This window comes from Xiphophorus couchianus, chromosome 13 (genome assembly GCF_001444195.1).
Source record: "Xiphophorus couchianus chromosome 13, X_couchianus-1.0, whole genome shotgun sequence".
In the NCBI taxonomy this organism is placed as follows: domain Eukaryota; kingdom Metazoa; phylum Chordata; class Actinopteri; order Cyprinodontiformes; family Poeciliidae; genus Xiphophorus; species Xiphophorus couchianus.
The window spans coordinates 20,051,547-20,076,908 of NC_040240.1; the positions used below are offsets into that span (position 1 = coordinate 20,051,547).

General features: G+C 38.7%; 1 protein-coding gene across 4 annotated transcripts; it reads right to left on the reverse strand.

Annotated features, from left to right (window-relative positions):
- Nucleotides 1-3,540: 3,540 nt before the first annotated feature.
- On the reverse strand, nucleotides 3,541-25,267 carry pogza (pogo transposable element derived with ZNF domain a). 4 transcript variants are annotated; one of them, XM_028035703.1, is made up of 25 exons: nucleotides 23,443-25,267; nucleotides 21,773-21,904; nucleotides 20,723-20,841; nucleotides 20,564-20,624; nucleotides 19,276-19,506; nucleotides 19,038-19,202; nucleotides 17,844-17,929; nucleotides 17,602-17,757; nucleotides 16,610-16,884; nucleotides 16,373-16,530; nucleotides 14,976-15,076; nucleotides 14,750-14,896; nucleotides 14,539-14,673; nucleotides 13,107-13,181; nucleotides 12,932-13,029; nucleotides 11,245-11,385; nucleotides 10,111-10,167; nucleotides 9,907-10,022; nucleotides 9,442-9,589; nucleotides 8,749-8,914; nucleotides 7,256-7,657; nucleotides 6,419-6,721; nucleotides 5,448-5,648; nucleotides 5,228-5,358; nucleotides 3,541-4,248 (listed from the first exon to the last, which is right to left on the reverse strand). In XM_028035703.1, exons 2-25 carry the CDS (start codon nucleotides 21,888-21,890, stop codon nucleotides 3,951-3,953), a joined length of 3,888 nt encoding a protein of 1,295 aa, XP_027891504.1. In that variant the 5' UTR covers nucleotides 21,891-21,904; nucleotides 23,443-25,267; the 3' UTR covers nucleotides 3,541-3,950. The 4 variants fall into 4 exon arrangements, with proteins under 4 accessions (XP_027891504.1, XP_027891505.1, XP_027891502.1 ...); XM_028035704.1 differs by having other exon boundaries at nucleotides 14,539-14,670; nucleotides 20,723-20,844; XM_028035701.1 differs by having other exon boundaries at nucleotides 20,723-20,844.
- Between the last annotated feature and the right edge of the window lie 95 nt (nucleotides 25,268-25,362).

Sequence of the window (25,362 nt, forward strand, 5' to 3'; positions counted from 1 at the left end):
CAAAGCTGCAGCCGCTCCACTCCAAACACACAGCAGTACAACGCTCCAGCGCCGACGCAGGAACGCCGCAGGTTCAGTCAGGCCGAGACACCAGCAGCTTCTGAGTCGTTAAACTGATCCGGCCGGTTAGAGCTGAGATAAAATAACCCTGCTCACAAAATCTGCTGTGTGGCCTTTCAAAGCGTAATAAAAGCTCATTGTTTCGTCGCTCACAGCTGGATGCTGAACAATGGACTCAGGTCGGTTCTCAGGGAAATCCACCGCAGGGTGACCTCACTAATGATGTCACCGCTGTCCACTTGAGGACATCTGAATGTTTGCTCAGTGGGAAAGCATGTACAACTTTTGGGTCTCCATCCTGTTTCAGCCCACTGGTTACAAACACGTCAGAGCAACTGGTCCAACTGGTTCTGCACCAGTTCAAAGTATTAAAAAAGACTCAACTTTATCCTTTTTAATTCGTGACTAGAGTTTCCTCCATCTAAATATCTCAGTGCACTTAAAATAGCAAATAACTAACTTACAAGTAACTTTTAATCAAGATATAAGAGACTGTATTGCATAAATAATTCCTTAATTTTGATTAAGAAGTAACTGTCAAATGCAAACATTTTCTCCTGTCAGGTTTGGGCAGGAAAATATCATGAACTGCCAGGATTTATCAGAAAACTCAGTTTTCAGCGATTATCATAAATTTATTAGAAATTATCAGAATACATGTTAAAATTTTCTGAAATATTAAGACATTGTGGTTTCCTGGCATTTGAAACAGCCAAAGTAGTGTCCCTAACGGTTATGATGTCCAAACTCTGCAAAAACACAAAATCTTTTGTGTTTTTGGTCTATTTTCTAGAGTAAATATCTTCGTACACTTGAAAAAACACAAAACTAACTTACAAGTAACTTTTCAGCAAGATATAGGAGCTTGTTTTAAGTCAATAATTCATTAATATTTATGAAAAAAGTGCTAGTTTCTCACTGAGTCGTTACCTAGCAACCCACGCCAAGCCCAGCCCGTCGCCTAGCAACCAGTTCTAGTCCCATTGGAAGATTATTCCACTTATTACAAGGGAAAATGTCTTGTTGTAAGTGAAATAATCTGCCAGTGGAACTAGTACTTTAAAAAAATCAACATTAAGCAATTATTAGCTTAAAACCAGCTCTTATTTCTTAGTGAGAAGTTATTTGTTACTTAAAGAACAGGCTCAAGTTTTAGGTTTAGGTACACATAGTCTGACCTGAATGAACAACATGATTTCTGGATCACACTAACAATAAAGCACGGTGGTGTAGGAGTGATGATTTGGGTTTATTTTGAGTAGACCGTTAACCTCCATATTTATCAACATATTTAATGGTTCCTCACCAGTAGTTAGTGTCATATTGTGAGAATCCCATTAAATTCCTGCTTGTCTCTGTCTCTCGCTGTTCCCCCTCTAAAGCTCCAATCAGTTCAGACATTAATCTGGAATGAGAGCTGGATTAACTCAGATTAAATTCAGGCTTCTTATTTGTCACACACAGCACAGAGAGGCTTGCTCAGACGACGCAGCAGCAGAGAGAACAACCCAGTGTTTTAATTTTTCCCTTTTTTCCAGCTCAAACAGACAGATGAGTTGTGCAGACATTTCCTCCGTAATTATCCCAGATTAAAAAGGTTTTATCTTTGATCAGGCAGCAGCGATGATCAGATTAAAGCATGGAGCAACTCTACATGTAGCTCAGATGTTTGATCGACATTTTGCTGCGGCTGACATGTAAACTAGTGAGGAGCAGCTCAGGATAAACTGAGTCAGAACATCAAAGCTGCTGTAATCGACTCTGAAACGGTTGATTTTTCTGCTCTGATCCTCCTGCTGGACTCCTTTAACCTCAGACTGCACGCTGGGCAACAGTTTAACATGCTAATGCTGCTCAGAGGGAGGCTAACAGATGCTAATGAATGCTAATCGGCCTTCTGATAAATACACAGTTTCCAGATGTGCCGGTTAGAGGTCAGAGTTCACGATGACATTTGACATTTTTTCTGTTTTTGTCTCCCAAGAAAAGCTGAAAAAACAAAACAAAAAAGTTGACTGAATAAAAAACAAAATGTATCAATGGGACAATAATAAATCTGAAAAACCAACATTAGGATTTGAGCTAAAGTAAGAGAATAGAGTTTTTAAACAGTTTGCTCATTTTATTGCCCTGTAGAGGACGGTGAGGGGAGCTGCAATACCCATTGGAGTGTTTCTTAAACTAGACTAAAAACACTGGGTAAGATTTTGTGTTTTAAAACCCGAATAAGAAAGATAATAAAGTCTCAAGAGCTATTAATGAAGAACACTTTAAAAAGTTAGCAGAAAATGTGGATCATTGAGAGGAAATCTTAAAGAAAGGAGAGCTGGTTTGAGATTTTTGCACAGCTCTGCACATTCTGACCATGTTAGAAGCTTTTTTTCTTGGACCCGTGGGTTCGGCCCGAGTGGGATTTACAAGGTCTGGTCTTTGTCCTAAATCTAAATTTACACAGAGGACAGTCAAGGTCCTGAAATCCTGCATCCCCCCGCTGATCAGAGCCGTCCTTGGGGGTGAAGGGGTGCGAAGCGCTGGTGCTGGTGGACATGCTGGGAAACGGGTTCTGTTCTCATGGTTCTATATTTAAGCACCAATAGGGATGATGGACGCTTTCACAACAAAAATCTAACGGATTTGAGTTCATTTAAATTAACCTCAGTGTACAACTGAGTGTGTAAAACCAAAGATTATACAAGGTTTCTATATGTTTCACCAACTCAAAGCGCAAGTTTAAAACCATTTAACCACATATATTCATACAATTTAGATCTTGTCACATTCTTACCTAATTGAAGTCTGTCGCCATCATAGCTGCATCTTTTGACTTCTCTTTCCTTTCTTCCTTCTTCTCTGTATCTCCCTCCATATTAACGACTTTCTTGAAATGAAAAAAAAAATAGTGCTTGACTACTGAGTTTAAAATCCACTAAACCTCCGATTTAAGAGTTTATGTCGTTCTTAGGCCAGTGCTAATCGTAGTAGCAACGGCGACTATTTTCTGGGGAGCTTTAGCCACTCAAGGAGATCAAAAGTGACATTTCTGAGGTTTGTTTGTGGCCCTTGGTAACATCTTTGTGCTTTGCACATAATAAATGTCTTTCTTACGGGTTTATCAACAGAAATAATACAATGGATAACGTCGTCCAGCCAATTGGCGATACATTTGCCCACAGCTAAAGCAAAACAGATAGCTAGCTAGCAGCTAGTTAATCGTAGCTAGCTGCTAGCTCAACCACTTCGACTCGCAGAACGCAATGCATGCTTCTACGCATGCGCGCGATTCAACCGCTTGCCTGACAGAAGAACCCAGGGAGAAAAAGTCCCTACAGATTACACGAGATTAAATAGTCCTGTCACGACAAAATGTAATACGGTTAAAGAACGTAATATTAAATACATAAGATTAAGACTTTTTAAGTTTTCACTGACACCTTATATAAATTCTCATTCATTTCTGAACGATTTATTGAGTCAGTGACATCAATTTGGACATAACTTCCTTTATTTTACTAGAAAAAACATCACATAATTCATGTCACAGTAAAAAAGTAACAAAAACAAGATTTCTTTTACAAAGCAGCAGTGAGAAACAATCCCAGGAGAGTTACAACTTTACATTGGTAATAATTATGCAGTGAAAAGACTCATGTTTCCATTCTGAGTTTCAGAATAAATATTAGGTTCTTTTTCATGATTTATTATGTTTCTGATCATTACTGGTTTTTTACTTTTCAATGTCAATGATCTATAAAGTTTTTTCCACCTTAAAAACACACAGTATTTCCTGTTTTCCTTCGATTAGCTTTGTATCAGTAGCATTTATTAGTGTCTCTAAAACGTATCAGAGGCTCCGGGTGCAGCAGTTTGTTTATACGATGTGTGGTGCAGAATCAGACGTCGGCGAAGCCGTGAAACGATTCAGCGTCGCTCTCACTGTTGAACACCTGCCGCAGGGCGGACAGGCTGCCGACCTCCGCCTGCTTCTCCTCTTCATCCCAACCGTTTGTCTTCTCCTCCTTGATCACCAGCAGCGGCGGCGTCCGTTCCAGTAAACGCTCTTGTTTTGGTCTGGTTTCTGGTGATCCAGAGTCGAGCGGCTGGGTCAGCACTTCGGTCAGAGCTGTGATCATCCTCGCCGCCTCTCCCTGGTTCTCCAGGTGCTGCAGGCTGCATGCTAACGTGAACGACCTTGAAGGAGGTCGAAGAAGTGAGGTCGTGAGTAAAATGTCAGGGTTCTGTAAAGGTTTTCACACTTTTAAATTTGTTCACATTTTGTGAAAAGATTACACTTACATGTATTTTAAGTGATAAAGTAAAAACAAAATGCATTAAAAACTCTTAAAATCTGAAAAGTGTGGCGTACATTTGAATTTTTTCCTGTTGCATTTGAGGCTACAAATATTTTTCTTATTTAAAAAAAGGTATTTAATTATGTGATTATTTGCATCTTTAAATGTATTCCTAATAGGTATGGGTATTTGTCATGTCACTTATTTATTATAATAAATTTCCTCATGATAAAAATGAATTTGATGAATTGTTTTCATAATAAATTCCAATTAATAGTTTTTTAAAACTGTCCATATTGGGGCGTGCCGTGGTGGCGTAGCAGTTAGTGCGACCCGTATTTGGAGGCCTTGAGTCCTCGACGCGGCTGTCGCGGGTTCGACTCCCAGACCCGACGACATTTGCCGCATGTCTTCGCCCCTCTCCTTCCCCGTTTCCTGTCAGCCTACTATCATATAAGGGACACTAGAGCCCACAAAAGACCCCCTGGAGGGGTAAAAAAACAAAAAAAACAACAACAAAAAAACTGTCCATATTGTTATTTTTACTATTTTCTTCACTGTTTATTCATTGAGAGTATCAATAAATACATTTGAAAATATGATTAAATGTAATTACTGCGACAATTGGTGAGAATAGTCCAAAAACAACAATATTATTGTTTATCGCAGTAATTTATGAGATAATTTATTGTCCAGTAATATTTGTTATCGTTTATCAAATTGAAACGCATGCCACACTTATCAAATATTTATTTGTATCGGAAAAATACAATCACGCATCGTCTTTTAGACGTCTTTTGGTCAATCCCATAAAATCCAATTAAAGACGTTTAAAATGGCCTTTAAATAACTGTGATGTCATCATTAGGTGTTCTCACCTGCGCAGGACGTCGGTCTGCGCGTTCAGAGTGGAGCAGACTTCACTGAGCCAGCAGGCCAACGTCAGAGCCAGCTGGTCCAGTCCAAGCCCGTCCAGACCTCCATCAGCAACCAGCTGGGACCACCGGGCCTGGAGACAGGACCGCCAATCAGAACATCACAGATCCATACACTGAGACAGGAAGGAAGGAAAGAAGCTCCGCCTCCACCGCCGCGTACCTGCAGAAAATCCCGCAGCACCTGCGTCACGCAGATCTCGAGCGGCTGGAGGCGGCAGCTGCATCCTGCGGGGATGAAGGCGATGCGGGAGTTGACGGCGGACAGACAGTCCCTGAACGCATCGCTGAGGTGACCGCGGTGGACGTCCATCACCAGCAGAGACCTGTCGCCGGATCTGGAGGTCACGTAAGGGCGCCACACCTGCAGCGGAGAGGAGGGACGGCGCCAAACACAGACCGGTTAAAGATCAAGACTGACCCGGAGGAAAACGACCTGGTTTCTATGGCAACGGACGGTCAAGTTTAAATACAAAGACAAAAAAATCCCAGAGCAATGAGAGACGAACGGTTGAAGAGATGAATGGATGAGTTTGATATGTGGAAGGAAGGAATAGACAGAGGAAAGAAATACACACTGATGGAGGAAGGAAGGAAGGAAGAAAAGAAGAGATGGAAGGAAGGAAGGAAGGAAGGAAGAAAAGAAGAGATGGAAGAAAAAAGAAAGGAAGAAATGAAAAAAAGAAAAGCTGACAAATTCAGAAATGAGGAAGGAAGGAAGGATGAAGGGAATAAAAAAGGAAAGGTTTGATGAAAGAAAGGGAGGATGAAGGAAAGAAAGAAAAGAAGATAAAAGAGAAGGAAGGAAGGAAAATTTTGATGTAAGGAAAAAGGGAGGAAGGAAGAATGACAAAAGGAAGAATGGATGAAAGTGAAGAAGGATGTAAACACTGATCGTAGATGAATGAAAGGTCACTGATGGAAATGGATGGACAGACTGACAGATGAATGAATTAAGGAAAGAAACGGACTGATAGACGGGACAGCAGTAACTAAACAGAGACGGTCAAATGATAAATGAAGAGATAAAATGATCTGATGTAGATAAATATTTATTATTTCTATAAATGTTTTTTTTTTTTTTAAATCGACGTCTAACGCCAAACACTTTCCCGTTGCCATGGAGCCGCTGACCTTATCGACCCAGATCCGCAGGCGCTCCTCGTCCCTGAACCCGCCTTCCCGGGCCTCCAGCAGAACGTTGTCGGGGAAACCGTCCGGGATGCTGGACGCAGTTCCTCTGAAGAACAGCAGGGGGGGCAGGAGGTGGCCGTCCGACAGCGCAGACAGGACGACGTCAAAGACGGGCTTGTCCTCAGGCGACCCGAACAGCTGGAAGGCGGACGCCAGCTGCTTGGAGAACAGGTCCGAGTTGATGAAGACGGGAAGCTCGTCCATGCAGCCCCAGCAGTGGAGAGGCAGCGCCCCCTTCTGGACCTGGAGAACATTTAAAAACCTAGTCAGTCATGACCCAATGGGCATCAGGAATGTTTTCACACCCTCCACCCAAACTGAAATAATACTTAATAATTTAAGGGTACAAACCGCTGGGACCAGCGTTCTGTGATCCGATTATCAGAACAGAGTAATAAATGGAGTATCGGCCGATACTAAACCTCAGATATCGATATCGGAGGTGAAAGACGTAGATCAGTGCATCTCTAGTTTTTAGACTTAAACCTTTTTAAAACTGTAAATGTTCATCACTAAATAGGCTTCATATATTTCCTGGTCTTTTTCAGTGAGCTACAGTTACTTGCTTACAATGATGAAATAATTTTTGTTTTGTTTTTAATACGAGAATAAAGTCGTAATTTAATGATTTAATGATAATCATTTGAACACTGCTGCCACCTAGTGGTTGGAGGGTGGTCTTCCAGTCCAGCATGAATAAAAACAATAATAGATCTTGTTATTTGAGAAGTTCTGGTTTAAATAACGTTAAGCAGACTTTCCAGGTTTTCTACCGACCTGTGAGTAGATAGACTGGATGAAGCTGCTGCTGTTCTCCCGGATGCTCTTCAGCCGGTTGTTGTTGGTGGTCTGCAGGCCCAGGTCGTGCCTCAGCATGAAGTCTATGGTCCAGCTGTAGCAGTCCTCCACCTGGGTGCTCTCGCCCAGCGTGGCCCGGGCCGTCAGCAGCAGAACCGTCTCAGTCACGCTCAGTTGCTGCTCCCTGCGGTTCAGGACCCACTCCGCCATCTTGTCCGTTTTCCAGCCCCACCTCCTCTGCGCCAGGCCGCGCTGCTGCAACGCGATCCAGGACCGGATCGTGGTGGGGGACACGTTGGTAAGGCGAGCTGTCTCGTTTATACCGTGACACAAAGAGGAGAGGACGACGCAGAGCTGGTCGTGGGACAGAGGACCTACCCTCTGGAGAGGAGGAAAGACAAAATACACCACATTAACACAAAATACTACAATATTTTAGTCTAGCTATGGCTGTAGACATCTTAATACACTTGAAACAAGACAAAACAAGTAACTATTCAGCAAGATAAAGGAACTCGTTTTAAGTTAATAATTCCTTAATGTTGATGATAAAATACTAGTTCCACTCAGGTGTGTACCAATCCACTTTTTCATTCTGATACCAACGCAGATATCTGAGGTTTCTGAGCCGATAATTATCCAATATACTGAAGCAGTGCTGAATTGACTTAAAACATTTATTTTCTAAAACACAGGCATAAATATACTAAATCACAAATATATTTGATAACTCTGCACCAGTACAACACAATTAAATACAGCTATAGCTTCACAAGCTTGGTCAAAGGTGTTAAAAACAACTTTAATTTGTTCAGTCAATGAAATTAGGAGTGTAACAGCCAATGTAGAATAAATAATAAAGAAACTGAAACCAGCAAAAACAACAGGTTGACTACCTTGTAAAAACAAACTGCAACAAACTTTCCTTCAAATGATTCAGGAAAGTACAGATAGAAATTCTAAATATAATGTAAAATAAATAATGTAGAATGACATAGCTGAGAATAAATCTGCCATTATGAATCAGGCACAAAGTCACCAATTTAGAATATTTTAAAAATATTGGGGCTGATACAGATACTAATAGCGGCTCGTTGCATCTCTAGTTCCACTGGCAGATTATTTCATTTATAACATGGGAAATATAGCTTGTTAATAGTGAAATAATCCACCAGTGGAACTAGAACTGGGTTGCTAGGTGACGAGCTGGGCTTGGCTGGCGTTGCTAGGTAACGGCTCAGTGCCAGTTGATTGTGGAACTAGTATTTTTTTTCATAATTAAGGACTAATTGACTTAAAACAAGCTATTTTATCTTACCGAAGTTACATGTAAGTTAGGTTTGTCTTATTTCAAGAGTACCCAGATATTTACACAAGAAACTAGGCCAAAATACTTGGTAAGATTTTTCCAAAGAGAAATTAAATAAATGTAATTATTCGGTCCTCAGCTTCACTGCAGGATTTCGTCTCACCTTTCCAACCCCCATGATCTTGATGGTCATGGCGGGTCTGAAAGGCGGAGAGGAAGCGTCGCTGAGAGCCTTGACGGACAGCTGAGGGGACGTCTGTCCATTTTGGACGAGTTGAATCGGGACGAAGACGCCATTACGATTTCTGAGTTTCTTACTGACAGGGGTGCTAAAACAAAAACGAGATTAAAAAAGGATTCAAATAAAGATAAAAAAGAAACTGTTCATAGAATTGTAGCCCAAAGGATTTATCAAATTATTTTGTTTTCTTTGTCTCAGTTTGGTAGAAAACAAATAATCAGAAGGTGTATTTATTTCAGAAAATCAAGTCAAAAGTACAACAGGTAAATTCATTATTGAATGTAAAGACCAAGTGAGAAAAGTTACCTTTGTTTATTGTACCTACTGAAAAATTAGGTACAACAAACAATAACACTCAGGTTGGTACATTTAAAGCAATTATTTCAGTTAACTTTAATGATTATAGGTAAAATCACATGAAAGCAATGAAAGAAAGAAATTTCATAATAATGTCGCATGAAATGAATGTTATTTTGCCATCAAATTTGATCTTTCTTTGTTTTCACAAATTGGACATTAACAAATCCAAATAAAGCCTAAAATTAGATCAATATTATTAATAGAATTACAATATATTGTCTAATCGTGAGGTTTTGTTCAGTGTTGTGTGTTTACCTCTCAGACACTTTATTCCTGGACGTTTGATTCACAGACGTTTGATTCCCGTACGTCGACGTCTGGGAATCAGACGTCGATGTTTTATTCCCAGACGTCGATGTTTGATTCTCAGACGTTTGATTCTCAGGTTGTTTCGAACTTCTCTCTGTGTGGAAAAAAGTAAAACGTCTAAATTAAAGTTGGGTTGTCACTACAAAAATGCCACCAAGATGGAACAACACAGAAATGTTCAGCTGTGGCGCCATCTGGTGGTCATACAATGTACCTCAAGTAAAATATGTTTTAAAAATGTCAAAATTTCAGTATTGACATCAAATTCACACCAAGTGTCCAAAACAACACAAATAACACACACATATGCATTACTATGCAATGAGTGCACAAAAATAAACAAATTATGTTTTAGTTAAATAAGTTGGAAATAACAGGAGCAAAGTGAAGCCAAGTGATTTTTTGTTATACCTTCGTCTGTTAACATGATGCAAACATGATCCGGTTTCTGCGTCACGTGATTGGCCATCGCGTCCCCGTTGAAGGTGGAAAACGTACAAGAATCACATTTTAAAGCTTGGGGCAACCTGAAATGAAAACAACCAGGGAATTTAACAGGACTGCACCCTCAGTCAGGTGAGGCTCATTTATACGGGTCAGATTCTCATCGCTCACCTTGGGTTCAACTGGAAGATGGCTGGGAACTGAGGGTCTTTCCATGTGGTGTGATTACTGGAGAAAAAAAACCATGCAGAATAAGTCAACAAAATAACACATTTACACTGAAATTTAAAAAAAAAAATCTTACCACGTATTTTTGGCTAGTTTAAATGAGAAAATAAACTTGCATACAACTTTTTACCAAGATACAGGAGCTTGTTTTACATTATTAATTCCTTCATATTGATGAAAAAGTTCTACTGGCAAATGATTTCACTTACAACTTGGCAAAAATGTCTTGTTATAAGTGAAATAATCTGCCAGCGGAACTAGAACTGGTTGCTAGGTGACAGTCTGGGCTTGGCTGGGGATGCTAGGTAACAGCACAATGCCAGTTAGTTGTGAAGTAAGGGAAATTATCTATAGTGAAACTAGTACTTTTTCATCCATATTAAGGATTTATTTACTTAAAACTACCTTCTGTTTCTTTCTGAAAAATTACTGGTAAGTTAGTTTTGTCTTATTTTAAGTGTACTAAAATATTCCCACAAGGGACTCAACTAAATTATTTTAGTAATTGATTGTTCTACCAATTATTTTGACAATTAATCAGATCAAAAACTTTCACATTCTGCAGATTTTTCATTTAACCACCTAATAATATTAAAAATCCATTAAACAATGCAAATAAACAATTCCTTTCTTTAAATAAGAAAATAAATTCAATTGCCAAAATGCAATAACATAGCATTTTATCTTTGTAAATAGCACTTATTTACAAAGATATTTTCATCTTAAATACAAAGTTTATATATTTGAGTGTTACTTTTCAGCAAATTGTCTCTTTTAATGGTAAATCACTTACTAAATTAGTTGGTGACTATTATAATAATCGTTCACCACAAAACAAGAAACTAGCTTTTGTGCAAAGTTACACAAAAGCTGCAAAAAAGCTTTTGTGTTTTTTGCAGTGTAGAGAAAATCTGACAAAATAAGTGCAGAAGAGTTTTGTCCCTTTATTGCTCGTTTGACCAAATTACGCCTCAAACGTTGCACTAACACCTCAGGTGTCGACTTGTGAAAGGATTTGAGCGTTTGTCCTCTGAAGAATGAATGCTGGATGGGGTCAGAGGTGAAGTGCACACATACTTGATCATGTGGTTGGCGTAGGAGTTGGAGCAACATGTGGCGAACTTGCAGAAGGAGCAGTGAACTCGTGTTGGGAAATGGATCTCCAGGTCCAGTACTGTCTTCAGGCACTCGATGCAGCGCTGAGACGGGTCAAAGTCGCTGAAACAGAGACAAAAAAGACGATTCTGAGCTTCGCTTCAGTCTGGTTCTAAATTAATCTATTTCAGCTCAATGTATTCAAATGTTCACTTCAAACGTTCAAACTAAATAATTTTATATTACAGCAGATTTCAGCATCAATATTGACAGATTCAGTAGTTAATTACTAATATGGCTGTTTGTCCAGGGCGCCACTGTGACAGGGGGGCGGCAAAACTGCTAAAAAAACAAAACTATTTTTCAGTTGCTTTTTGAACATGCTTTTATAGCTTATTGTCCTTTTCCACCAAGCAAACGGTAAGGCACCTCCTCTGTGCTTATAGTGTAACAGTTGGGGAAAAAACATGGCCGCCCGCCCAAGCAGGTATCCGATTTCAGTTTGCTGCTACATGAAAGGAACACTAAACTGATTTTTAAAGATTCTGGACTTAATTTGATCATTTTATCACCTGAAAAGAAAAAAAAGATATTTATTCTTTCTGCAAAAACACTCCCAAGAAAAATCCCTTCTTCTTTTGTTTGACAGAGACAAGCAGGTAAACAGAGGAGACCGAATCCGTTGTAAGAACTGAGTCTTCAAAACACTGGCTGGGTTTGTGAAACGAGTGGAGGAAAAAAAACAAAGGTTTATTCTGTTGCATTAAGTTTTTATTCCATTCAAGTGATCCATGTGGACATTAAAACAAACTTAATTTCTCAGTAGTTGACATAAGCTTTAGGAGCTGGGAGACCTTAAAATAGAAAACTATATATACAATTCCAACATCCGCGCTTCAGTGTGTGGAATAAAAACAATAAAACACAAATCAAACTTTGTGTATTTTATCTTGTTCTGCAGGGATGTAAATTAAAACAGTGTTTATAAACCCAACAAGAACATTCCACAGTTATTAATCACAGGTTTGTGTTGTTTACGTTGGGAGCAGTTCATCATTAAGTTGAGAAATGTAAACGTTGCAGCTGCTGGGGGATTTTAAAGACAACAACACTCTGTGGACCCGGGAAGATGTTGGACTTCACACGGGAATGAGTCAAAAGATTCGTGTGATTTAAAAAAATACTGATAGAAGGAAGACGATTGGCTCCTTTAAACAACTTCCCGCTTTTTGACTGTTTTATAATAATCAAAAGATGCATCGATTCAAGGCCTATTTTATTCACAAAATGCAGTTTAAGGCCTTAAAATTAAAGCTACAAAAAACAAACCCTAATAACTACAAGGAACTCTTTACAGGATTAAAGGAAATGTTATGTTTTGATTACTTTAATGTTTCTGAATCATTTACAGCCCCATTTTAGTCTCTATGTTGTTAGGACAAATACAATGTCACAGTGGCTAAAAAACAAAATCAGATTAAAACCAAATGAGGACAAATCAATAAAAGTTTCCGTCAGGAAAATAAATCAAGATGCAACTCTGAGTTGTTATTTTGGTGAAACAAATAAATCACAATTCAATTTATTTTACATTGTTGAATCCAGATTTTCTGTTGTTTGATTTGTTTTTACTTTGTCTTAAAGAAGAGATGGAGGTTCATAATCCTACCTGTCGGCGCTCAAACCAGACAGAAGCGAACCCAAAGGCTCAACCGGCCTCTGTTTGGTGCCTTCCAGTTCGAGGAGAGGAGGAGCCACATCGACCACCTGAAAAACAAATATTAAAGTAAAGATGGCAGAAAAACTGCTGCATGTGATGGATGGCCTTTGAATAAATATCTAACCTTTGAGGGAATATAAACTTTGTCCAGTTCCTCCTTCCTCTCAGATCCAATTATAGAATACATCCTGACTGTTACCTACAGGAAGAACCGAAACGTCATGGTACAAAGTTTAATTCAAGAAGAAATATTCAACAACCTTAAAACTAACAAACTGTGGGGCGTGCCGTGGTGGCGTAGCGGTTAGCGCGACCCGTATTTGGAGGCCTTGAGTCCTCGATGCGGCCGTCGCGGGTTCGACTCCCGGACCCGACGACATTTGCCGCATGTCTTCCCCCCTCTCCTTCCCTGTTTCCTGTCAGCCTACTGTCGTATAAGGGACACTAGAGCCCACAAAAAGACCCCCTGGAGGGGTTTTAAAAAAAAAACTAACAAACTGCAAACTCAATTTAGAGAATTTTTAGCGAAAATCATAAACATTAAACTTGCTGCTCCATCAGACTCTCAGTGTGACACATTTAGGCTGTAAAATGTTTTTGTTCAGCTGTGCCAAATCATCCAGTGGGTTCCAAATGTTTTCCAAACTTTTCCAGATTATTATCAAGATTTCTACAATTTTTATGGCCTGTTTTTAAAGTACCACCACAAAACTTTTATTGCCAATTTATTTGAGATATTTCTACAGCTGAATTTAAATTGGAAGCTTAAAACTTTGATGACTTTGCAGTTGAAGGAACAGACATGTATTGATAAATGTACGAAAGGACAAACAGACGGACGGACGGATCAGTGGGCTCACATGTCACCTGAACTGATGATGGACTGACGTTTGGTCAGCTGGTTTTACTGCTGTATGCGCTGTTAACCACTTGCTGAATTGTTGGTTGTTGTGCAGGAGGCTCCACTAATGCTTTTCAAAGATGCGTCAGATGCATAATTTGTACCTGTTTGCAGCAATTTTCAGGTATGAGTGTAAACATTGACTGGGGGAGGCGCAGCCAGCAGCAGCTTATTAGAATTTAAAGTGACAGAGGCCCTGATATTCTGAAAGGAGCTCAAAATAGGCAGAACTGAGCAGACTGAAATCTCATTATCTAAGAATCATTTTGTGCAAAAACTGCAATGTTTTCTATTGGTCATAGAGATATGCTAACATGTTCAAGGAAGCATAACAGGTCAACATTAATGCAAAAAATTCATTTGCAAACCAATTTATGGGAAGAACTTAAATGTTTTTAGTTGAGAAAAATGTAAATATGAGGTTTTTATTTAAATTAAATGTTGTTGAAATTACTCTAGAGCTGAAAGTTTTCTGTCAAGGTGCTTCAGAGCAAACTGATGACACAGGGAAACCCAGACTCACAGCCATTCATTTATTTATTTTATTTCTCTTTGGGATTAAAAAGGTATTTTTGAATTTTAATTTAATTTCGTTCTCTCCTTTTGAATGTTGATTTGACCGATTCAGAGCAGACTGTGCAGACATGAGGCCTACCTTGGTTCCAGGTTTGAGTCCGCTCAGCTGGGGCGGAGTGACGTGAGTTTTATGATGCAGCGCTTTGTGCTCGGCGCGCTCTCTAACGTACAGGAAGTGAAGGCGACACTTATCACAGCTGAGTGTCTGTTTCTTCTGTAGACAAACGCAGGATTATTTAATCCGTTCTCCAGGTTGCACAGCGTTAATCAGCTGCAGTGCAGCGGTGTACCTGATGGCGGGCAACGTGCTGCTGGTAGCAGCTGTTGCTGTGCAGAACTCTGAGGCAGTACTGACACAGCAGCTCCCTGGTGTCACAGTGAACCTCTCTGAAGTGAGACCAGGCCTCGGAGTAGAAGGACGACCGAAACTCACACACCTGCAGACACAAAGCAGAGATCAGATTTACCTGGCAGATGAAGGGAGGCGGATGAAGAGGAGTCTGAGCAGAAAAACACCTGGCAGGCGTAGGGCATCTCTCCTGGTTTGTGGGTGCTCTTCATGTGACAGAGGAGGGCAGGTTCGTTGTCGAACGCCAGCTCACAGATCTTACATATCACTGCAGCAGGAAACAAATCATCACAAAGAGTCAATAGATGTTCTTCTCAAGAACAACAGCAGGTTAGGAAACCGTTCTTGCAACCCGACAGCTTATTTTGGATTTTCGAGATCTGCTCCTTATTACTGCAATTAAGAAACAAAATTTTACAAAGTTTTTTTGGCTAGTTTCTAGAGAAAATATCTTAGTACACTTGAAATAAGACAAAACTAACTTAGAACTAACTTTTTAGAAAGGAATAGGAGCTTGTTTTAAGTCAATAATCCATTAATATTAATAAAAGAGAAGTACTAGTTCCATTGGATCAACTGCCAATGAGCCGTTACCTAGCAACCCCAGCCCGTTACCTAGCAACCCAGTTAAGAGTTCCACTAGCAGATTAATTCACTAATAACAAGACATTTTCCCAATGTTGCAATCTGCCAGTGGAACTAATACTTTTTCATTAATATTGAGAATGATCACCTATATCTTGCTGAAAAGTTACTTGTAAATTATTTTTGTCTTACTTCAAGTCTATTAAGATATTTCCACTAGAAACCAGACAAAAATACTTTTTAAGACTTTGTGTTTTTGAAGTGTAAACCAACCAAGGTACCTGGAGAAGGTGGATTTTGTTTACCCATGTTTTCTTAGCGACTCTGGAAATCATTTTTCTCTACAAGCTGTGGCAAATTGAGCTATGTTTTATCAAGGTTCAAACACATTTAAGGTAAAAATAACACTTAACATGTTCAAATTTCCAGACTTATCAGTTCCTTTTGGACACATTTTAACCTAAAAGTGTTCATAAAAAATCTTTTAAAAACACAACAACTTTGGTTGATCAACAGTCTGAGCTGCCAGTTTTCCGATTGACTGAGTTCTGATTTGATTGGTTCACTGCAAAAACACAAAATCTGCTTAAATCTTTAAGTATTTTTGTTTAGTTTCTGGTTCAAACATTTGAAATGAGACAAAACTAACTTGAAAGTGACCTTTACAGCCACATGTAATGTTTATTGGATTGGAATAATCTAATATCAAGTCATTTCAACAATACAATGTAGCTGGAAAAATAAAGGATATAATAATAAAAATGAGTCAAACATGTGAAGCAAACATGAGCTAACAATAGGAATACATCAGAAAACTTCAACAAGTCTGAAAAAGAAAAGACTCAATGACAACACAGTTACTCCAAAACTATCTACAATAACTTTGAAGAATATGAATAAATATGAGTCAAATATAAATGCATGCCAGAACAATAAAGCAGAAAAATATATATAAATATCTGTAGTTATAATAGCAGACCTGCTGAGTCGCTCTGGGTGTGAACGTCTTTTATGTGGCTCTCCAAGCTGAACGGAGACGGATAATGACGGAAACAGTGGGGGCAGGTGGACACACTGTCAACATGTCCGTCTTCCTGAGACAACATGGAGACGTGTTGCTGCATGTGGTCCATCAACCTGCAACACAAACAGCAAAGCAATGAGAATTAGCGTTTTATTCAGCGAAACCGAATCGACTCAAAGTGAAAAGTCTCACTGGATGTTGTTGCTGAGAACGGCTGAGCAGTGGATGCAGTGGAAAACCCCGCCAAACTTCTCGTCCAGGCTGTCTTTATCTGTGCTGCATCCAGGGGCGCGACCATAGAAGAAGTCCTCCACCATTATCACCAGTTTACTGGGAGGATAATCTGCTGGGAGGAACTTCTCCAGCGTTGGGGGGCTGAGGGTTGGAGACGTGGGGCTGCTGAGCTCCTCGGACTGGACGTCTCCAGAATATTTAGGAATCCTCCGCGGAGGAGTGATGGCTTTAATCTTCAGGAGACAAAACGAAGAAAGTTATCGCTGGATAAATTAAAACGAGGTCATGATTTATCGTTTTTCTCTTTTTCTATCCAAAATAACACACACCTGTAACAATAAAAAATTTTGCTAGATAATTAATAGTCCGGCTGCACAGTGGCGCAGTTGGTAGCACTGTTGCCTTGCAGCAAGAAGGTCCTGGGTTCGATTCCCGGCCGGGGTCTTTCTGCATGGAGTTTGCATGTTCTCCCTGTGCATGCGTGGGTTCTCTCCGGGTACTCCGGCTTCCTCCCACAGTCCAAAAACATGACTGTCAGGTCAATTGGTTTCTCTAAATTCTCCCTAGGTGTGAGTGTGTGTGTGCATGGTTGTTTGTCCTGTATGTCTCTGTGTTGCCCTGCGACAGACTGGCGACCTGTCCAGGGTGAACCCCGCCTCTCGCCCGGAACGTAGCTGGAGATGGGCACCAGCACCTCCCGACCCCATTAGGGACAAGGGTGAACAGAAAATGGATGGATGGATGGATGGATGAATAGTCCCAGAAGTGATTTCAATAAATTATTATATTGTTGTTTTGAGACAATTTTCAAGTATTATTCTGGTAATTGTATAATAATGCAAGAACACATTCTCAAAGATCAATAAACTTTAAAGTCTAATTAGTCATGTCCAGTCATGTTGGTTCAGAAGTCAGAAGGGATTTAAACTGGGATTGAAGTTTAAACTCACAGGAGACAGAACTGGTTGCACCGGAGAGTCTCTGTGGAAAACCGGAGGCGCTTTGCTGAGCTTCCAGGCTTTTCTTCGTTCTCTCTCCCTCCTGCGGCGTTTGATCCTCTGCCTTCTCAGATTGATCAGAGCTTCAGCGATTGCACGGTTGCACATCTGCAGCAGCAGGAAGAGGAGGAATGCCGTCGGTTAGATCAGGGCAGGTAGAATGACGTATAGAGTGTGATAACGTCGTTACTTACACACATGAAGCCTCGCAGCTCGGTAATGAGTTTGTACTGAGATTTACAAATCTGACAGTCGGGCGGAGTGGCAGCACCAATCTCACCTGAGGAGAGAAAATAACAAAAAATTTTTTTTAAAAAGAGTCACGACTTCATCAAAGGAGACAGAGCTTTGTTTCGATTAGAGCCGGAACTAATGATTATTTTATGAATCAATTATTCTGACGATTAATCAGATAAAAAAATTTGGTCCATTCTGCTAATTTTTCACTTAGCTACTTAAGCCTTTTATATACAATATTAGGAATATGTTAAAAGATGCAAATAAATAAATAATAATTGATTATTTGTGATTAATTGATTATTGAAATAATGGTAAACTAATTTAGTAATGAATTAGTTGTTAACTCTAATACTCCAAAGAAATGTCATTTGCTGAAAGAAAAACATATTCAGAGCTGTAATTAAACAAAAACTGTACAAAAATATTTACATTTTTCATTTAAGATAATAAAAAAACATCTTAGTCCATAAATGTGTTTTCCTTAACTGGTGTTTTTAGCTTCACCTGGTTCAGATTCTGTAAAAAAAAATCTCCTATTAAGCACCTTTTGCTGTCCAATTATTGATTGGTTAATCAAATAAATCATCGCTACACTGTATTGATAAGTGAAGCAGAAAGGGCAGAGCTTTAGAAATGTTGATGCTGGAAGTATTTTTTTTGTTGCAGATGCATCCTCTGCAACAAATAATCAAGAGTTCACTTAAGGAATTATACGTTGTTACATTTTAGATAATTAAATGTTTCTATTCCGATTTAAAGATTAATTGAATTATTTGTATTTTTAATACTGTACAAAAAAGGTTTATATGAGAAATATGCAGAATGTGCCAATTTTTCTATCTAATTAATTATCAGAATAATCAATATACTAACTGATAGCTAAATTAATCGTTGTTAATCGTTATCTGCAGCCTGACATGAACACTGCAGCAGCAGAAACAAACAGCAAAAGGTGAAAATAAATATTGAACCGATGCAAATATGTTAAAAAATGACTGACATAGGCCGATTCCGACGTTAGTGCTGAATTCTCTCGCTAACAGTTCAATAAGCCACTGATAAATCTGAGTGACAGGAGCAGATGATCAACGCAGAAGTAGAAAAAAGTAGAAGTCCTGAAACAAGCTCCGGATGAGGCGGAGTGGAACCTTTTCGCAGCAGCTTGTCGGGCGCTGCGATCCTGCTGGGTCGGGGTTTCTTTGGTTTCGGGGCCCCAGCAGCCGGCGGAGCTTTTTTTGTCTTCTTAGAGCTGGAGTTGAGCCTCACGCTGTGGTCATTCAGAACCTTCTGGGCCGCCTCACCCGAGACAATACCTGCACCAGAGAAGACAGTCATGTCAAATGTCAAACACAGCCAGGTGAGTCCAGACGTGGCTGAAGTGAGAACCTGTGATGATGGGGATGGGTTCAAGCGCTGAGAGAGACGAAGCAGCAGCAGCAGGAGGAGCGGAGGAGGATGAAGAGGTGGAGGAAGAGGAGGCCGTCAGGGAGGCTGAGGTGGAAATGTAGCGAGTCCCCAGAGGACTGCTGAGGGTCAGAGTGACGGGGATCTGGATCGAAGTGAAGCCGCTGGCTGAGCCTCCAGGGTGAGAGTGAAGCTTCAGCTCTGCACCGCCACCTGCAGGACAGACAGAACAGTTTTAGTGAATAAAGGAGGTGAGCTGCACTACTAACTGTGTTTTCTGCTGGTCTGGTGGATTTGGTTTGATTGGGAATAAAAATTTCAACATTTGTTACATTTTCAGCTCCTGCAGTGCGTCAAACAAACCAAACAAATTGATTAACCTGTTCCCCTCCTCGCCTGTGCTTACCACTGAAGGAAATTACATGAAAACCTCAGAAGAAGACATGAGTGCAACTTCCTTCTTCAAAAAATGTAAACAAAAACAATTGAGTTGCATCAGATTTTAGTGGTTGTAGGATTCCCCTTTTCTTTTTGGTAAAAGACCACGAGCCATTTCTCCTGGTAACACTAGATTTGAGTGTTTGTTTTGGTTGTAATTACCCAGAATTACTTGTCCTCTTCCTGTTTTTGGAGAACAGAGCTTTACATATGTTGATGTTAGATGTATCTTGTTAGCTGCAGATACATACTTTGCTACAAATAATCAAGTGTTCACTAAAGGGATGCTCTGTTGTTGCATTTCAGAAAATAAAATGTTTGATTTCCTAAAAATAATTAATTGATTCAATGGGTCCAGGTTGACTTTTTTGGTCCACATCAGAGTTTCAAACTTTCTAGATAATCAAATTAGAGTTTAATTAAAGTGGACTAAACAAGGCTAATGTGAATGAACTGTTAATTTGTATATTTCTATGTTTAAAAGTCAATGATGTAGGAAAACAAAGAAAAGTAGGTCAGGGAACATTGTCTACATTTAAAGCTGGTTATAGTATTTTCTGTTGAGTATTTATTATCCAATCATTGCATACATAATCATAACTTTTTAATTCTGCACTTAAAAATTAACCACAGAAATAAAAAGTTAATAACTACAACTAAAACTTACACAAACTGAAGTAAACAATATTTAACTAATAAAAACTAGGAAACACACTTTTAAAGACTAAATAAAACTAACTGAACTAGACAAACAAAAAGTCAAAATGAAATAAAACTAAACTGTAATGGAATAATGTAAAACCCTGAACCAGTGTGACCCGGTCAGACTGACCTCCAGGCGGCAGGTGGATCGGCCGACCATTGACCGTGAAGCCCAAAGTCGATCTTGCAGGCTGAAGACATGAACTGGGTCATTACAGCAACTTACAACTGAACAACAGTTCAACATCGAGTCGGTGTCAGTGACGTAATTATGCAAATATCTCATTACCTTCACGGTCTTGATGGGAGCGGAGGTTGTGGTGACTGGTTGGGCTGGGATGTGGATGATCCTCACTGGTTCAGGGCTTTTCTCCCACTCATGATTCGCCGCAGTGGATGAAGCACACACTGCTGCCAACGAGACCAGATTTATTAAAGATTAACAACATATTTTCTGCACCACAAATTTTACAATTCCTAGAAAAAAAGCCAAATCTACATCCAGTCCTACAATTATTGGCACAACCGTTAGAAAAAACAACTTCCTAAAGCTGCACAGTTTGTAGTTTTTATTTAAAAAATAAATTAAAAGTTTTTTTTTTTTACATATTTGTTGAAACTGTCACCATGGTGTGACAGTTTAATATAAGGTAAATTATCTGTGAAAAAATGTCTGCTTTCTCCCAGTGCTCCCAGTACAAACTGCAGGAATATACTACTCAGTTAGACACAACCAATTAGAGCCTGGAGGAGGGTTTCAGCGCTGTCAATCACTCTTATGCTCACCCTCCCACCTTCTTTGCTCTGTTGCTGTTTCACCACAACATAGCCTGTCGTGATGCTAACGCTGTTTAGCATTTCCACGAATGACAGCGGATAAACAGTTTTCCTGTAACTGTAAGTTGTTTGTCCAACATTAGCACATTCAGCAGAGAGTACATGTGATTGATTGACAGCACTAAGACCCTCCTTCTGACTCTGATTGGTTATTTCTGTCCGGGAGCGATGTGTTTCTTCAGACGACAGTAGTAACTCAGGGAGGAGGTGGAGGAGATTAATCTTTTCACAGATTATCTGCCTCATATTAAACTGTCACAACATAGTCACAGTTTTAAAAAATAAAATGAAAAAACTATTTTTTTAATAAAAGCTACAGACTGCAGATTTATTACAGGTAGTAATATTACATTTCCTGCACCACAAATTTTAAAAATCTTAGAAAAAAATTTGACTTTCCACAGAAAAAAAGAGACAACAAATCTCCATCCAGTCCTTATTGGTGTCACTGTTAGAAACTTTGAACAATATGTTGTTTTATGATGACTCTCTGAACTCTGACCTTTAACCATTTGCTCCTTCTTTTCTTTTAGCTTCACTGGAGAGAAGTTTTCCAGCTGATCCTCAGACTCCATCAGATGATCGTCATCACTTCCTGCCGCAGTCTCCACCTCCATCATCTTCCACTCCTCACCTGCAAACAAAACAACACCCACATTTATTTTAGGCTCCAGGCGAAATAAATAGCAACTGTGTAAAATACTGGAATATCAGGCACCTCAGAAACTCCAAACGTACAAATTAAATTATTCAATGTTCTGATTTTTAGTTTTTAGATTAAAAGACAATATAAAGGTATAAATAGATTAAACAAATCCAGTCCCGCAAGTTTTATTTGTTTCCCTGATTTCACACAACCAATATAAATGGATTATTTGCAGAACTCTGTGACAAACTGAAGAGCTAATTTAACCTTTTAATTCATCTAAATTAGCAACACACCATTATTTGGAGGTTTGAAGTGTAGTTCAAAAATGTCAGATTAGCAATTTTAAGTTTCTTTATTTTTTATATTATTCTTTATATTTCTTTATTATTTACTTTTATCATATTGTTTATCATTTACTGTAATAAAGTTCTATTGATAATATTTGATCTATAGTATTGATAAATTTTAATTTATAATAGTTATAAGCAAACTAAATTATTTACTGGAGAGACATTTGCACAACACCCTGAATAATCTAAAAGCATTAAAAGAAGTCATCAGATGTCAAACAGCATCTTCAATGACTCTGTAGTGAGTACAAACCCAGCGCCGTAAAACTCCAGTATCTAAAAGAATCTGAGTCAAAAAGTATAAATATATTTAGTAACAAAGGGACAAAATCTGAACTCTTTGTTTCATTTAGGATTTCTAGATACTTTTTAAAATTCTAAATAATTAGTCAGCAGTAAAAAAGAAAAAAAAATTTATTATGTCAGCTATATAAATCTGTTATTTGAAATCAACACACACAAAATAAATACCGTATAAATCAAATCTTAACCGAATTACACGTTAACACTGTGAGGAGAAAACAAGAATATGTGAGTGATCAGAAACAAAACAGATTCTATATGTACTATTCAACTACTGAATCGCCAAACTTAAATAATTTTCACCTCAACTGTAAACCAGAAAAGTTAATTTCACACCTACCGTCCGTACGGTACGAGGAGTGTTAGCTCCATGCTACTAATGCTACTTCAAACACTGTTGTCCATTTGTAACTTTTTATCGTTCATTTAAATTTGCATACTCTATTAAATGATCGCATCTAATGCTGTTTAAAATTAATATTACTGACATGTTATACTGATGTACTACCTCTTTAAGACTTAGCTTTTCAATTAGCTAGATGAGCTAACCGACTAATGTACCGTTCAAAAACAGTACAAAAGACGCTACCTCGACATTAACAACCATAAAGCGTGCTAACTGCTAAAGTTAATGACTTTACACTTACTTTCAGTCTAATAATCCTGACGTGCGGTTTTGAAAATCACTGGCAATGTTGTGTTTTGCAGCAGACGCGTAGGGCTCTCCCTGCATGCACGATCTTGCCCCCACCTTCCTGAGCCAGTTCGGGGTTGAGGTAACGAAGCTAAAAGCTAGCCGAACAGCTAAGTCTTTCACTTCATAAACTCTGTGTGATATACGTTTAACAAGAATATTTCGCGTGCACTTACCTTCTCTTTGCTTTTAGTATGATAACTATTTGTTTATTCCATTAAAATTGAAACCACCAAACGTCTAGATTTTAAAAAATGAAGACTGAATATATGAACTACAGAGAATTTCTGCTGTTAGCATTTAGCACCAAGAACACGTTTGAGGCTGGTTGTGTGTTGTGAGAGCGCAGCCGTATCCCTCCGCCCTCTGTGCTTTTACTACGTTCAGACGAGGCGGAGTGATATATATCTGTAGGAATACAGAAACCCAAATATTCTGAACGACTGAAAATTAGTTTGAAAAGTTCAGTTTTTCCCCTCACTATGTTCTCATCGATATAAAACTATTCAATATTCAATAAACTCTTGCTCAGTTCTTTCCTTCAATGGTGTGTATGAAGGTTTAATGTATGCTATGCATGCTAGCAGGGATTAGCATGCACCTTCTCATAAAATTGTAAAAATTACAGTATTACATTAAGCGATTCCCTGATTGCGTTATATGTAATTTTTCAGAAAGCAGAACATTTATTAGACCACAATGAAACACATTGCAGATCAACAATTTACGGTAGTAATTGGCGAGAGCTTCATGCATGCTATGCATGCTAACTGGATAGCAGGCATCTGGTTCTTGCAAGGGAGTAACCGATAACCCGAAAGATCCTGTCATTTTCCGATTATTTTAAATTTTTTTGGAATGTTCAGACGCAGTTAAATCGTTTTCTTTATAAATATACAAAAGTTAAAGTATGTATGTTTTTAGAAATAGAAAGCATCCTCCATGACACGCATGCTTTCAGGAATTAGCATGTGCTAACGTTTTGTAACAAATACTACATCCAGAGATTTCTTTGTTGCATTAGATGCAGTTTTCTCCCATAGTCCTTACAATCCAATATAGCTGATTATTTATAAATTTCACAATACAGCTGAGCTGTTTAACCAATAATTACCTAAATTAAGCAGAACTGCTTATGGGTTTAATAAAACATATTTTGAATTTCTGTTTTAAACAGCTGCTATGTTCAATATGATAATGACCTACAAATTCTATGTTCATTTGTTGTGTAAATAATTTAATTTAAGTAGCCATTAAAGCAGCTGAACACACAAGCAGTATATAAGATGATTACAATTACCACCCCAACCCCGGGAACTGTTAGCAAAATGAGCTAATTCATTAAAAACATTTACACTGGTCAAATTAAATGGAAACATCTGCATTCAAATGTTCTCTTACGATCACTTCCAACACTTATAATTTCTCTGAAACAAAACATTTGCAGTCTTGTTTGATTGACACATGGAGACAAAGAATCCACTGTTAGATCGCTACACACTTGTTAAAAGCAGAGAGACTTTTTATTAATGGAAAAAAACATTTGAAATTATAAGAGTAATCATGGTCTTTATGCACAATGTTGGATGTTACATATAACATGGAAACAACATGTAACCTTCAGGATTACAAGGACATTTCTGATGCTTTGAGACTCTAGCAAACCAAGTGAAAGTCATTAATTAAAATGAAAACAAGCATAAAACAGTGATATGCTTTTCCAGGAGTGACCGGCCAAAGTTACTCCATCAGTATCACTGACTCGTCTAGGAGGTCATGAAAGACCCCAGAACATAAACATCACTTAAATAAGTGTTTGGGATTCAAGTTTGAGGAAGAAACTGGGCAAAAATGGCAACCATGAGAGAGTTCCAATGGCAAGACCAAAATGTCCAAAAAACATCTTGATCTGGTCCCCAAGAAAAATACTCAGTGGACTGATGAGACAAAAACCTTTTCTGGAATATGTACGTTTTAACATATCTGGTGTAAAACTAGCAAATCAAATTCTGATTGACTAAATAAATATATATAAAAGAAAATTGAGAAAAATAATGATAAAAAGTAATAAATGATCAATAAATAATAATTTAAAA